Here is a 15120-nt window from a genome sequence, read left to right as displayed (position 1 = left end):
TCCAGAAGACATCTGAATAGAAAATGATGCAGTTAATTACCTTTTACAATAGAATTTTGATGTAAGAAATCTCAGTTGATCTACCTGCCTTGTGCAACGTTCTTTATTTTTCTATATATTACACTTCACGGGTAGCTTAAAGTTTGCAGAATAATAATAATTTTCTGTTCTCCTTAACCTACGGTGAAAAAAATTACCCATTCATCAGAGCCAAGAGTTTTCCTGTCTGATCTGAACTTTCATGAAATATTTCAGTATTGAGCAATCTAATGCAAGGTACATATGTAGAGAGAAGGTAAAGTCTTATGTGAACAAGAGTTCAAAGGATTGTGATGCAAGCTCCATACTGAGAATTAATTTCTCACACGGAAACAAATCTTCTCATATTTCAATCAATTTGACATGTTTGCCACAAGAGAGCAGTATGATCCTACAACTGCAATTGTCTCCATCCCCTTTTCCCTAAACCCCACACAGCTTCAGTTATAAGGACCTGCTAGTCATCCTGAATCCCTTTATCAGTTCTCTGAAGAATCTGTCTCTTCTGTGGAGCCATCACTTTCTGTATCCATTTTCCGACGGTGGTGGAGAGGCCTCCAAAGGGGACAGATGCGTGGAGAGGCACGAGAAGGCATGTTTGTTGCATCCCCACTAGCACTGACAGAATTGGAAACTGAAAGGCCTGAAACTGGTGCAATCCTGAAAGAAGAAAAAACATGGCTTTCTTTTAGCTGCATTCAAACTTGTCACAATAAGTGTGTGTGAAGACATACTGGGGAACAGCTAAAAAGTTGGGAGGAGGGGAATGCAGTCTTCTGCCACCTTTACAATTGGAGACTGCAATTCCTTCCCTTAGAAGCCCAGATAATTGCTCCTATGGAAATAGTGAGCTGTTTGGAATTTTTTTTTTGTAAGAAGCAATATTTGGTGAAGCAGGTTTGCTCCCTTCTTGATACTCCTTTGCAACTGCACCATGTTTTCCTTTGCTTCTCGAATGAACTTCAACTCTTTACCTGCCATGTTTTAGAGTCCAAGGAAAAATTACCACTGCTGTTACATTAACTGCAAGCACTCTCATGTGACACCTAAAGGGAAAAATAACGGTGCCTTAGTGACTTAGTTGCTCTCAATTTTAAAAGTACTTACAGTTTCTCCAATTCCTGATCCATAACTGGGTCAAGCAGCAACTCTGCTTTCTCTGGAAGAGCTCCTGAAAATGAATAGCAAAAAGGAAAAGCTTAGTTTAAATTCTAAAGCAAGAATAAGCTTTATTCACCATATACACCATAGTACCACGGAGCTTCTCTGAAATCTGAAGTGAATTCACAAATGAAAATGGAAATATGGGGAGAGTAGGATCTGCTGCTCAACAATTCCATGATGGAATCCATGCTACAAACTGCTCTCTGCATGGTGTATGACATCTAACTAAAGTTTGTTAGCCTTTTTTCAAAAGCAATTGAATTTGCAGATACTCATCCTGCCAACTGCCAAATCACCTTTTTCGCAACTGCTGCATTTGGAGGATTGTGTCATATTCCTACAGGAATCATTTCTGTAACAACACAGCATCCTGCCAGCTCAGTGTGAGGAAGCCCTATTGATATCCTTCAAACAGCCATGTTACCCGCACACTGTATTGTATATGAACTTCCCTAAAGCATAAAAGAATGAACAACTTAAGAATGCCTAACTCCTGTAAGACTCCCCTTTTAACAGTCCAGCACTGCATCTCTTCTCACTACTATTGCCTTAGTAGTAACAATATATACAAGACTTCAGACTTTTGCACTAATAGGGAAGGTTATTTGGGTTCCAAGGGAAAAGGCCAGGGCCCCAGTTAGCTCACTGATCAGGACCACCCTTAATTCCAAATATGGGAGGCTGCTTTACCTTAGTAAGGAAAATACATCAGCATCTAAAGCAGTCACTAAAAATATGAAATCCACAGTCTACAATTGCATAACTGCACTGCAAATTGAAAGTCCTATTCCTCTCTTTAGAGTTTGGACCGTTTCACAACAGACAAAGAACATCAAAGCCAGTTGGCTAGAAAGGCTCTTGACAAGGGAGCAAACAGTCTGCTTTCTAGTATAGGCAGGGAAAATGCAGCATAATCACGCACATCTGTTTTAATTGCCTTTTTAAGAGTGTTTTTTATTGGGGATGGTGGTCCCCAAAGGCTTTCTCCTGTTAACTTGTTTTCTTGCTTAGGATGCAACATATTAAGCTTTCCTTATGGTGACAAAGGAAACTGCATAGCTGCCATCTTCAAGGAAATCACCCTAAGCATACATAAGCACGCTGAAAAAAAAAAGTCCTGCAGAGCAGAAAGGATGCTGACTCTGAAGTCCTTACCATTCATCAGCAGCTTATAGCTGCAGCAGGACTGTGCATATGTGTACATATACTGGCAGAGAGGCCCATCTGTACTGGACAGATGATACTGCTCAGATATCTAATGCTAGCACTTGACTCCTAAATTTACTTGTGTTCCTCTTCCTTCCTCATTCCTTTTGTGCCTTGTCAGCTACATGATGAACCTGTGGACAGAGCTGCTCTTGGTTTTCATTCTCAGGTTAGGAAATGTGGAAAAGAATCAATTCACAAAGCATTATCTGAATCTAGCAGATTCAGGTTGCCAATTTCCTTAACAGCCTTTTTTTCCTAGATGTGGAAAGGAAAAGACTCCAATATGAAATTGTTTAATTAGAGCAGGATATTTGTTATTATTACATCTCCTTTATCTATCAATATTGTTGAAATGAAGATCAAATACCTGTATATTGAAATATGTTGAAAAAGACAAAAATTTCAATGAGCTGTACTTACTTTTTCACATGACTACAGACTACATTGCTGTAGGCCAGACCTGAGGTGACCCATGTATGAGTGATTTTAAGTAGGGCCGCACAATCCAGGAACGGATCCAATTGATTCACAAGATAGATTTGTGCAAAGGCCCATGAACAGGAGCCATGAATCTGGATGGAACCCAAACTGCATACCTGCATTTCTGTCTGGGGTAGTACAACCCCATCCAGTAGCAAAGATGGAAGATCTCTAATCCATGTGGCCCTCCAAATCCATTAGTCTCGCTAGGGTTGAACCTAAGCCTGTTCTTCCCCATCCAGATCCTCAGAGCATCCAGAAGGTACTAAGCAAAGGATTGTCTCAGATGGCTGCATAATATAAAGGCTTTTCCCTTTAAATAAGAAAAACAGGATTTGTCTACCCCTGACTTTCTGTTCCCTCAATTCAGAACCCTGTACGCCATTCACATTTTCATATCCTAAGTATACCGTAATATGCCCTTAATTATCCTCCCTGTTGTAACAGTTCTGCTTAGCAAAGCATATACGATACTATCAAATTCCTCCCTGCCCTTCCAGTCATCACAAACAATTCTGCAATTCTACTCTTTCCTCATGTTTGAGGGTCCTTCATGTTTCCTGATGATATCGCAGAGCTTGTAGGTTGCAATGTTTGTCCACCAAAGCCCCTAGGGCGTCTCCACGCGAGCTACGTTGGTCTACTATCTACAGTCATGTTGGTCTACTGTCTGGAGGGGAAAAACGGTCGAAAGAAGGCTTGATCTCCCTGCAATGTCTCAGATACATATTCCAAGAAGAAAATATATATATGAAGGTGGAGAGAGGATTTTCAGCTGCCCTGACACACTGCTGCGAAGAAATGACCCACTGGGGTTGCCTCACAGAGGCACTTAGTCTTGCGAACAGAGTTTACCTTCCTTCGGTACAACGAATTGTACTCCTATCTCTTTAATGCAGAGGGGTGCGCAGGACATACCTAAACGCTGTTGGCAAGAACGGGTGAGTCTGCGCATGTAGATCTTGGCAGAACTTGGCATCTGGAATGCCCCCTGAGCTGTGCTACAGCTCCCAGGGCAGCATCTCCTTGCAGAGATCTTTTGCGTAACTCTTCACCCTGCAGCAGTCAGCCGTAGCTAACATATGGGAGAAACTCTGTGTTCACAGGGACGAGACCTCTTAAGGAGGAAAACTGTCTGTTGCCTGCTGACTCCTCCTCTAATGGAAGCTGGGTTTTGTTGTTTTTTTTGGCCAAGTAAGAGTGACAAGCCTACACTCAGATTCTGGATTCATCCACATTAGGGAGACCTAGACAGTAATCCAGCTTTTATCTTTGTTCTTTCCTGCCTGATATCCCAGTAAGTAAGATGCTCTTGTATCCCTAACACTATAATACAGAATCAGCAGAAAGGGCTCTTGCCAGCCTACTGCAGCCTCAATTTCCTGAATGCTAAGCTTGTTTTTGCATTTGCTGAACGCATCTAAAAATCTCAAGGGTACTCCAGTCTCTTGGGAGAATTGGTAAACAATACGCAGAGGATCGGTGAATCAATATTGACACAGGAATGAGGCTGGGCTTGCAGTCCGCTTGACAAATTCATCAGCGGGCCTCTAATCCCTCACTCTCTTCCCTTTCAAGATCCTGGTGAGATGGGAGGCAGCGTGGGCCCCTGCCTGAAAGCTCCTGCCTGCCTGCCTGCCTGCCTTCTCTGAAGCTCTCGCCTGGAGCTGCCCTCGCTGCAGGGCTTGAGGGAGCCTGTGATCCCTTGCAGACCAAAGTCTATTCAAATTATCCTGCGTGCAGGGAAGATGAAAAGGCACCAGGAGAAAAATCCTACTTTCCTTGCCAAGATGCCTGCACCTGTTACACTTGCGGCTGCCGCCCCTCCCCACAAGAGGCCTCAGCAGGAGCCTGGCTTGAAGCCAGGGACAGGCCTTTCTTAATGGAAGGAAAAACCCACACACAATGGCGGCAGTGGGCAGGGCTTTCTCAGCCCATCTGTTTGGTTTGCACCTTACTGGAAGTGGATTTTGTACAGGCAGGAAGAAAAGCCTGACCCAGTGCAATCCAGGCATCTTCTTTGCTTGGGAATGCATTATTAGCTAAGCCTGTTTGCAGAAGGGATTGAGGATTTGTATGTGTGTTCCTTTTGATATATAATCTCTATGCTCTGGGTAAACAGCGGTTCCAGTTGTTGGCAGGGCTGGGGCACTCAGAGAGGAGAGCAGTTTGTGCTGTGACACATCCTTGAGCAAAGAAAATGCAGGGGTATCAAGGGCAGCCGGGATGGTTGCCAGCAGGGGCCACAGAGGCATGCTACTGTATTTAGGACTCCAGAGCTGCCTCAAACAGGTCTAGTGCCAATCTCCAGCACACAGGCCAAACAAACACTGCAATGGAAAAAGGGACCCACTTTTTCAAAGTCTGATTTTAAGGTTGCAGAAAAACACAACTCTGGAAGGTGGAACATGCATTGCTTCTGCCCTGAAATAATGGGAAACAAAGTCTTGGTTTCTTCAAAAGAGAATTAAGAGCTATCTGAAAATAAGGTTCTTGTTCACTTGCATGAATTAAGTTAAATAAGGAAGTACACACAGATGCGCACATGTATAATTTATTTCTCTTTCTCTCTCTTTCCTGATACTGCTGTAGTTATTAAAGGGAGGAGTAAAGAGCTTGCAGGAGAAGGCAGTCCTCTCATAACGATACTACTCTGGATTCTGAAACAGGATGAAATCAGGCTGGGGCAGGGAAGAGAATCGTATTTGCCAGTCTCTTCCCTCACTGCTGCATGGTCCAGAGCAGGCCTGGAAGAAATGGATAGGACTGGGCATAGGTCTAGGCTAACAGCTGCTGACTTCCAGAAGAGCATGTGGTTGACTGGCATGATGTGTTTTGTAAACTGATATACCCAAAGAGAAATTGGACTAGATCTATTCTTCACACATTTTCATGAACAAGTAATTTGGGGAAGTTTGCTTCTTACCAAACTCAGCATAGCTATAGCCCTGGAATACCTCAATTTACGATAGGGAAAAGAAAATCCCCAAATAGCTAACGTTTTATTGATACTGAGTGAAGACAGGCAGAGGAAAAAGGAGAGAGATTAGTAGCTCACTTCCCAACTGCAGTTACTGTATATCCAAAGCTTACTCACAGCTTCACAGTTTCAAGTTTACAGCTGAAATGATAGAAGAAACAGTGAACTAAATGCTTACTCTGACATCCTCTTCTCTCCCATGCCTTAGGATGATTTCTGGTCTCAGGTGCCCTCCTCCACTGAGGAAAAAAGGGCTATATTTAAGACTGAGACATTAATAATTACTTAACACTTCATTAATCAAAATAAAGGAAACTTGCTCGGGAAATTTGGTATTTCCAGTTCGGTTGCATCAGCGTGCTGATGATACACAATTATATCTTTTGACCCCGGGCCAGCCAAGTGAGGAGCCGACTCCGTCTCCGACTATCGAGTGGCTGTGGGTGTTTGAACTGCCCAGACCTGGGGATGTTCCATTTTTGACCTTGGATGGGGTAGATGAAGGTTTCCCTTCAAGGCTAGTATGCAATCTGGGGGTCTTCCCAGACTCACAGCTCCTGCTTTTTTCTCCTTCACCAATATTAATTACAAGTTAGGATATCAATATTACAAGCATTAAAATTATTTGTCTTTTTCATTCAAAGTTGAGTATAACATTGAAAAAAAAAAACCCACTGCAATTCACATCAAAGTATTTGTTATAAAGTAAAGGTTTTGGTCTTAAGCTTTATATTAAAATCTCCAGTGTGCGTGTGCGTGTGTGTGTGTATATAACAGATGTTAATGAAAGGAAAAAATAGATGAACAGAGCAAATTTAACAAGAATTAAAATATCAAAAAGTGAAAAAAGAAAAAGGAAAACTTGTATGTATATGTATATACAGTATATGGGTTCTGATTTCCCCCTTTTTATACAGCTGCTAATTTACAATATTTGTAGACATTTAAGCCCCCTTAGAAGCCAAACTGTGATTGTATTTGCCATGCTGCATTATGTGTTGTATATATGGGAACCATTCTTGCTTAAGTTTAGTTAAACTTCTACTGTGCATATATACTGTTAGTTTTGCCATTGCTGTGTATTCTTCAAGTTTAAGTTCCCAATCAGATATTGACAGAATTATATCTTTTTTCCAGTGTTGAGCAAAATTTATTCTTGCTGCTGTAAGCATATATCTCAAATTATGATGTTTCTTGTTGATTTTTCTCTTATACCTAGTAAGAAAATTCCAAACATTTTCTGCAGTATATTATGTATGCCTTTTCAGTATTTTGGGGTTTTTTTACAGTTGCACCACATGTGATAAAATGTTCCTTCTGTTTCATGACATTTCCAACATTTATTACTGTATGATATATCTAACTGAGACAAAATATTGTATGATTTGTCTAACTCAGTTGAACTTACAGTAGGGTCTGTATAGGCAACATTAGCAGCTATAAGCATGATGAAATCCTGTGACTCCCAGCTGATAGCAAGCTGACTGCAAAAACTCAGTTCCTGCTGTCTGCTCACACAAAAACAACTGTCCAGAGTACATATGGGTAATCTTGCGACCCTTCCTTGTTCCAGAGAGATTTCGGCAGCCCGAATCCTGCATTCAAGTGCCATTTTTGGCCACAAAGTGTATTCTAGAGGGACATCAGTTTGTCATGGTGGCTCATCGGAAGGTCTTTCATCTATCTTAGGTATTATTGATAGAGTTGTATACCATCTGTAAAACATTTTGTACCAATTTTCCTTTAAATTATAATTTGGTGTGAATTTTATAGGCTTAATCCATAATCCTTCCCATTGTTGTATTGTAACTGTTGCTTTAAAGTTTTGCATTCATTGTATCATACAGTCTTTTGTTTGTTCGGTCTCTGTATCATACCTAAGTAAAAGTTTATACAGTATATATGCCTTAATAGGTGGTGTAGATTTTTTATTAGTGTTTCAAATTCTGATTTTTTTCCCCTTAATGTTCCTCCTTCCTTCTTGAGATCTGATTTTATCCTTCTGGCTATTTGTAAATACATCAGCCATGGTATATTCCAACCTTCATTAAATAGTTCTTGCTGTATTTTTAGTCTATTCGTAGAATCTGAATGAACCATATCTGCATATGTAATTACACTTTTCTTGCTGTAATTATCTCCGACATGAAAAGCATTTGAAGGAGACACTAAAAGTGAAATTTTGGGGCTTATTATTCCCTTTGTGGAATTCCATACTTGTACCAAATTTTGTCTAATAATATGTCCTTTTTAGTTTTTCTTCTCCTTGTATCTCTGTACCATAAGTATTTATGAAGTCCATTGGCTAAGCTGGCTTCTTTCAAAATTACCATTCTGCTATTCAGAGATTTATCCACTCTGCTATCCATGACTGGCAGCTTGCTTTATTATACAGTTTAAAATTTTGGAGGGCAAAGCCACCTCTCTCTTTAGAATCTTGAAGGATTTTTTGTTTGACTCTAGCTCTTTTCCCACTCCATATATTAACAATTTCTTGCCATTCTTGTAAAATTCTCTCTGAAATTCTGACTGGTGCCATTTGAAATAAATAAGTTTATCTTGGGTAATACATTAATTTTAATAATTGCAATAGATTCTAACCAAGATAACTTTAGGTTCCTCCACCTTTCAAGGTCTCTCTTAATCTCTTGCTATAATTTAACAAATTAAAAAAATTGTTTTGATATATTTCTTGTTTCCTGTCAAGTGCAAACGTGAGATCTTTTTCTGAATAGGCTGACACAACCAGTTTCTTCTTGCAAAAAATTAATTTCTTCTTGCATTAAAAATCTTGTAATTATTTTTGTTTTCTGAACATTGATATTATGTCCAGAATATTTTCCATAATTATGAACTGCTCTCATTAACTATTTTATTGCCTTTTGTGGTTCTATAATAGTTAATAATACATCAACTACGTAGCATTTAAGCTTCTAGTCCTCTCCACAAATTTTAAAACCTGTTATTTGTTTATCACCTCAGACTTTTTCTGCCAATATTTCTAAAGCAATGATGAACAGTAAGGGAGAGAGATCCTTGCCTTGATACTTTACTGATTTGGAAATCCACAGAGAGCACTCCATTAGCCATAATGTTTGGTTTTGGCCATTGAGGTATATGCTTTTAACCCAAGCTTGAAACTCTTCTCCAGGATTCATTATATTCAGTACTGCCAGCAGGAATGGCCACTGCAAATTGTCAAAGGCTTTTTCTGCATCCAATAAGGTTAGTGCGGGTTTCTTTCTTTTTTTGTTGATAGGTTCTGTTGTATTGATTATAAACCTACTGTTGTCCTTTATATTTCTCTTTGAGATAAAACCAGTTTGGTCAATATGTATACTATCTGAAACATATTTCTTCAGTCTGTCAGCTAATATCATTGTGAAAATCTTGTAATCTACATTCAGCAAGGAAATTGGCCTATATGACTGTAGTTTCTCTGGGTTGTTCCCTTCTTTTTAAATCAAAGTTATATATGCCGCTTCCCATGTTGGTGATATTGCCTTTGTTTCTTTAATTTCATTTGTTTTATTTGTCAGTGGCTCTGATAATTCTTCAAATTCTTTGTTGAGCTATCAACCCATCTGGAATTGATGCCTGTCCTAATTTAATTTGTTTTATTGCTTTTTTTCATTTCTTGAACAGTTATACGTATACTTAGTATTCACCTATATTGATTGTTAAATTCTTTAATAACTGACTTTTCAATATACTTATTCATAGCCACTTCATCAGTATTAGTCTTGGAATATAATTCTTTTTAAAAAGCTGCCAATTCTCCTATTATTTCCAGTCTTGAGTGTAACAGTTTGGATCATTTCTTTATTGCTGATACTGTTTATATTTCTTTTTTCTAAGTTGGTAGGCTAATAATTTTCCTGGTTTATTTGCATATTCAAAGCAGCTGTCAGCTGTGGCCAGGAAAGTCTTTGTACAACTCCATCTGGTGTGCCAGTTGCGCCCTTTCCTAGATTGGGGGCCTAGAACAGCTTAGAAGGGAAGCTGGTAATGTAAATCCATTTTCATTCTGAATGCCATCAAGAGATTCAGCATACCATCACTCAGAGATTCAGTTAGTCACAGCTGCCTGAGAAAACCCATGTTTCTAAACACATCTGTCCCATTCACACTTTAAAAGATTATATCAACACCTAAAAATGTAGTGGTGGAGTGGAAATTAAGGCTTTTGACTTTTTTTGTTTTGGTTTGTGGCTTGCCTTGTTTAAATCACATGGAATTGTTTTGCTTTAAATATAAACTTTTCTGAAATATATCTACTGGCCTTGTAGACTCTGTAACCTTGACAAAGGTTGACAAAGGAATCTTGGCCACCAAGATCCCTAAAACATTAATCATGGAAAATACAGGACTTTTCTTTACCAAGAGCTTTGTTGATCCCATTATGTTTTGCAAGAGCCATCAGAAATCCATAGAAAGTCCATCTCTGTACATTGCTCAGAATTTCCTTGAGAACAGTGGCCGGAGGGCAGCTAGGCAAACAAAAGAAAAACACTACAAATCAATGTCTGTGAATTATTTTCCTTTAGACTTATGGATAACTGAATGGACTGAATTATCTGCGCCATGAACCCCATCTTCCTACAATTTGAGAAATGTAACTTTCTACAATGAATTAGGCTAGTAATCCATGAGTACCCATGACTGCTTTTAACTTGAGAGAATCATGGGAAGAGAAGGTCCTGATGAAAAGTATTTCCCAACTACTTTGAACAATAACCTTCTTCTTCATGTTGAAGGAAATCTAGTTGGCCAGCCAGCAATTAGAGCAGGGTTTGAGAAACTCTGGTATGGTGGTCTAGCTCATTCTATGGGGCTTTAATAAATGTTCTCCCCTTTCCCAAAGCCCCCCTCCTTACCTTTAATGGCTGCCCTGTATTTTCCTGACAGGTCATTCAGTGCAAGCTTTCCCTAGTGGGTAAACCCATGTGTTAGAAAAACTTTCAGAAACCACCCTGTGCTTTCCCTGTTTTTCCCTCAGCAGGAAGACAGGGGAGTGGAAGGAGGCATGGAATTTGAAGGGAGAAGTCTTGCCAGAAGAATGTGGGTTGTCTTGGGTATTCCATGAGTGAGCCACAGCAACACTAGAATTTCATCCCAAAAATGAATTATCTCAATAACGATAACTCCCACTTCTCTTGCAAGTGCTGTACAGAGAAGAGTAGAGCAGGGAAGTAATGGAAGCATAAAAGGCTATTTTGAACTTTATGTTTCCTTGGTTTTCAAGCAAATGCAAACAACCGTAAAACAAAGGACTTTCTATTTGCTCAAGACCAATAATTTTGTTTGCAAGGCTCCACAATAGCAAGTAACTTCTAAATTTTTGCTGGTGAGTAGATAAAGAAGCCCATCCGCCACTGGGCAACAGGCTTTCTCCCTTTCCACCTTTGTTTCAGCAGAGCAGCCTTCTGCCTCCCATGCAAGTCAGTAAAGCAACTGCTCCATTGCCCTGCATATAGAAGATTTGCTTCGATTGATGTAGGAGAAAACATGATCTCTTTCTCACTGTATTCTCTATAAATGTATGCATCTGTGTTCTCTCTTCTCTATGACATTTCCCTGTGTGTACAGGTACTGCTTTTCTCTCTTCGTATGTTTTTGGCATGTGTACATGTATGAGAAAATAAGAGAGAGGCCTAAAAGGGATCAGTTTTCATGGCAGGCATTCTGTGACTATTAGTCATACCCCAAGCCTCAAAGTCATTTGTTGTGATGCCATGATATTTTACATTGTAAATATACTCACAACTACCCCTCTCCTCCAAAGATATGTAAGGTCAATGTTTCACTGTATTGATACTAAAAAGCTCTGTTTTTAAAAAAATATTGCAAAGTTTTGTCCCAGCATTGAAACTGTATGGTCGGAAGAGCCCTGAATCAAACTGAATGCCACAGGAAAGTTGTTTAGTTGTTTGCTTAGATGTAATAGAGACTGCAACTACAAATGAAAAGTCCAACCCTTAAGGAGGAGAGTTTGCATAACTATAATTTTAAGCTACCCTTTTAAAATCTCATGCTTCATTCTATAGGTGACAATTCTTGGCTATCAGACCACAGTTAGGACTGGTGGGATGGGGAACAGTGTCCCATGAAATCTTGCCCTTTTACCTTCAAAAATTGTATTATTTTCTTGTTTATTTCAACTGCAGCTGACCTTTATTCACTCTAATCCATTTATTTCTTTGAGTCAGTATAGTTTTATTGTAAATAAAGTGCACTGGTGTTTCAAAATGAAATAGTTCCCTTTCCATGTGCCTTTTCTCAGAGGAACCAATGAATTAAATCAATGAATCTGAGAGACCTTCAGAAATCTAGAAGTCAAAATACGTTCACTGATATAAAATGGGGCAGAACTGGTGATAGCTGAAAATCAATTGCATAATACAAACAAGAGTTGAAACTTAATCTGTATCAGTATGTGATACATATGTTAGTTTCAGGAAGTAGACAAACAGCACAAGACTGGGGATACCAGGCCACATTTCCAAGAACTTTTTGTTATGGATTGTTTCTGCTACCAAAATGTCAGTAAGCCTCTTCCCTACCCCAAGGCAGATACGGCTTGTTCTTGCCAGCCGGCCTTACCTGTATTTGGATTTGTCACACAAAGACTCAAGGCACTGGTAAAATGCAGATGCCTCCACCCCATCGACTGGACTGCACTCACTGAGAGCTTGACGTGAACGATGCTGCCCAGAAGATGACGTGGGCACAATCACAGTGTTTGGATTCTTACCCGTCAAGAGCTCTTGATAGATGGTAGCCACATTTTCAATAAACTCTGTTAAAAAATAAAGATATGTTGTAAAAACCACTTATCAGCATACACAATTACTCAAAATAATCCAGTGCTGTATAAAAGACTATATTAACTACGTAGCTAGTTAATTCTCCTCTAGTTATATATTTTGAGAATTTTTTAACGGTTCTCAGCATATGTAAGAATGTGCAATGGACAAATTTCCTAAGTAAATATACAGCCTAGTTGCAAACCACTTGCTATGTAACATGAAAATCACACAATGCTTATCCAAGCTACCTCAAAGGGCCTTTTGGGTGGGCTACAGATCCTATTCTTTGGACTAGGGTTTCAATTATATAGAATTTTCATGTGTGAAGAAGAATAAAAGAAAGGCCACCCAACCAGAGTATCTTCCTATATATAGTGTCACAGAAATAAACACCATCCAACTTAGATATTTGGCTTTATTGGAGGAGGAAGGAGGGGTGTGTTACACAGGCTACAGTCAGCAGCCCAATGTGCTTCAGTGCAAGTTCAAAGTAAATATGGTAAGGTGGTCAAAGGAGATATGAGGAAAGAAACTGGCTGGAAAGCATTCTCCTGCAGGCTCCAAAATTTCCCTACTGTTTACTCCCAGAGTCTATATATTAACCATCCTGGTCAGCTATGTAGAGATGTAGATTCCACTCTGAGTGGTTTGCATGCGTATAGATTGGTGGGTGACCTGAAAAAACTGCTGAATTTGGGTAGCAACAGAAATGGTATCCAATGGTAATGGTCTGCAAAACTTGGCCTGCATGCTTGGAACCTGCGAGAATATATGTATGAAGCAGATAGGTGGCATTTTAACGTGATGTTGAAAGTTTGGAACTCTCCAAGGATGAAGCATATTATAAATTCTTGCTTTTTATTTTCCTTTCTCTTAATTTGACCTCAAGAATAGTATAGTCTCTCTCACACAAATGACATGATTGTAGAGAGAAAGATGACCTGAGGAAGGGGTTATTGATTGCCATGCAATTAAGTGAACCTTGTTTCCAGAGAGAAACAACAGAGAAACTTGTCTTAGGAGCAGTGGTGGAATAAGCTATTTAGTTCGATGCCCTCTCCTAAAACTGGCATAATAAACATCTGCACACCATCATAATTATTACATCTTACTCTCAAATAAAATAAATGATAACAACTGCCTCTTGCTTTAATTTCAGCAGAGGCAAAACTGCTTCTCAGAATAAAAGAGTTGAGCTGAGTATTTGGAATTTCCTACAGAAGCCTAAGTGCCTCACAGATAAAAACTATCATCAGCAGGCTTAGCAAGGCAGAATTCTTTGTTTTGTCCTAATACTGTATGCCACAAAAGTTATTTGCTTCTTCCTTTTCATTTTTTCTTACTTATTTACACATGTGCCCAACCAAGGATTCTAAAGTAGCAAATAAAGCAAATGAGTTTTACAAATAATAGGTTTTATAAATTTAGTTAACTAGATTAGATCAACTCAGTAGGTTTTATTACAATTTTATATGCTATTTTAAATTAACCACTTTGTCATTTATTATATATATATATGGATATTTGCTGTATTTTCTCTCTTTCTCTCTCTCTCTGTTTTTGTACTGGTTACTGACCGTAATACAATGTGTTCAGTATTGAAATTTCCTATATGCAGTAGACTTTTCTGAATGATGTGCAAAAATCACATAGAGTTTATCATATCTGTAGAAACTGATCTCTTTAACTGCAATTCAAGGTGCTAGGTAGCTGTGAGTAGTGGCTGATTTCTAGCACTTGTTTATGTTGACTGATGAAAACAAATTTTGTAAACAAGTTTCAGGTGGATTTGCTCTACCATGGAACAAGGTACCATAGCCTGGGAATACCTCTGAGATGCCTTCAGGGTTTTTCAATTTTAACCTCTGGTGGGAAAATGGTGCTAAAGCACGTCAGCTTTGCCTCCAACGTCTCCCATGTAAGCAGGCTCTCAATCTCCCCAATCTTCTTACATTTACCAGAGAGGCCCCAAAAAGGATTAATGAGATTAGAATCCAATCTTCACTCAAGACCCTAGATACTGATGGAACCAGCTTGCACAGGGACAATGGGGATAGGGTATACTTAGAAAAACTCACTTCCCTACTAGGGCCTGGAATCTGAAACACTTAAACAGAGCGCTGATATTTGTGGAGACAGGGTTCCTTAGTGGCAAGGACTACATTTTATTAGCTTGGAATGGTTTATCAACGTTACCTTGTCTTCAGTTTACACATATGCATTACTCTGGTCTAGACCACCATAGCGTTATCTATGTATCATTTGTTGTTTACTCGTTTAGTCGCTTCTGACTCTTCGTGACTTCATGGACCAGTCCACGCCAGAGCTTCCTGTTGGCCATCAACACCCCCAGCTCCCCCAGGGACGAGTCCACCACCTCTAGAATATCATCCATCCACCTTGCCCTTGGTCGGCCCCTCTTCCTTTTGCCCTCCACTC

General features: G+C 39.4%; 1 protein-coding gene across 1 annotated transcript in view; it reads right to left on the bottom strand.

The window, feature by feature from the left end:
- Window positions 1-87: 87 nt before the first annotated feature.
- CSTPP1 (centriolar satellite-associated tubulin polyglutamylase complex regulator 1) overlaps window positions 88-15120 on the bottom strand; it is a 180381-nt gene continuing 165348 nt past the window's right edge. The window contains exons 6-9 of the mRNA XM_063289701.1: window positions 12476-12671; window positions 10253-10362; window positions 1147-1210; window positions 88-699 (exon numbers count right to left, since the gene is read on the bottom strand). Of these exons, the coding sequence (XP_063145771.1) occupies window positions 519-699; window positions 1147-1210; window positions 10253-10362; window positions 12476-12671 (551 nt within the window). The 3' untranslated portion in view covers window positions 88-518. The remainder of the gene's footprint in view (window positions 700-1146; window positions 1211-10252; window positions 10363-12475; window positions 12672-15120) is intronic.

Source organism: Candoia aspera, chromosome 1 (genome assembly GCF_035149785.1).
Source record: "Candoia aspera isolate rCanAsp1 chromosome 1, rCanAsp1.hap2, whole genome shotgun sequence".
NCBI classification, from domain to species: Eukaryota; Metazoa; Chordata; class Lepidosauria; order Squamata; family Boidae; genus Candoia; species Candoia aspera.
Note: the sequence above shows the minus strand (reverse complement) of the source record. Positions and strands in the feature narration are given on the sequence as shown.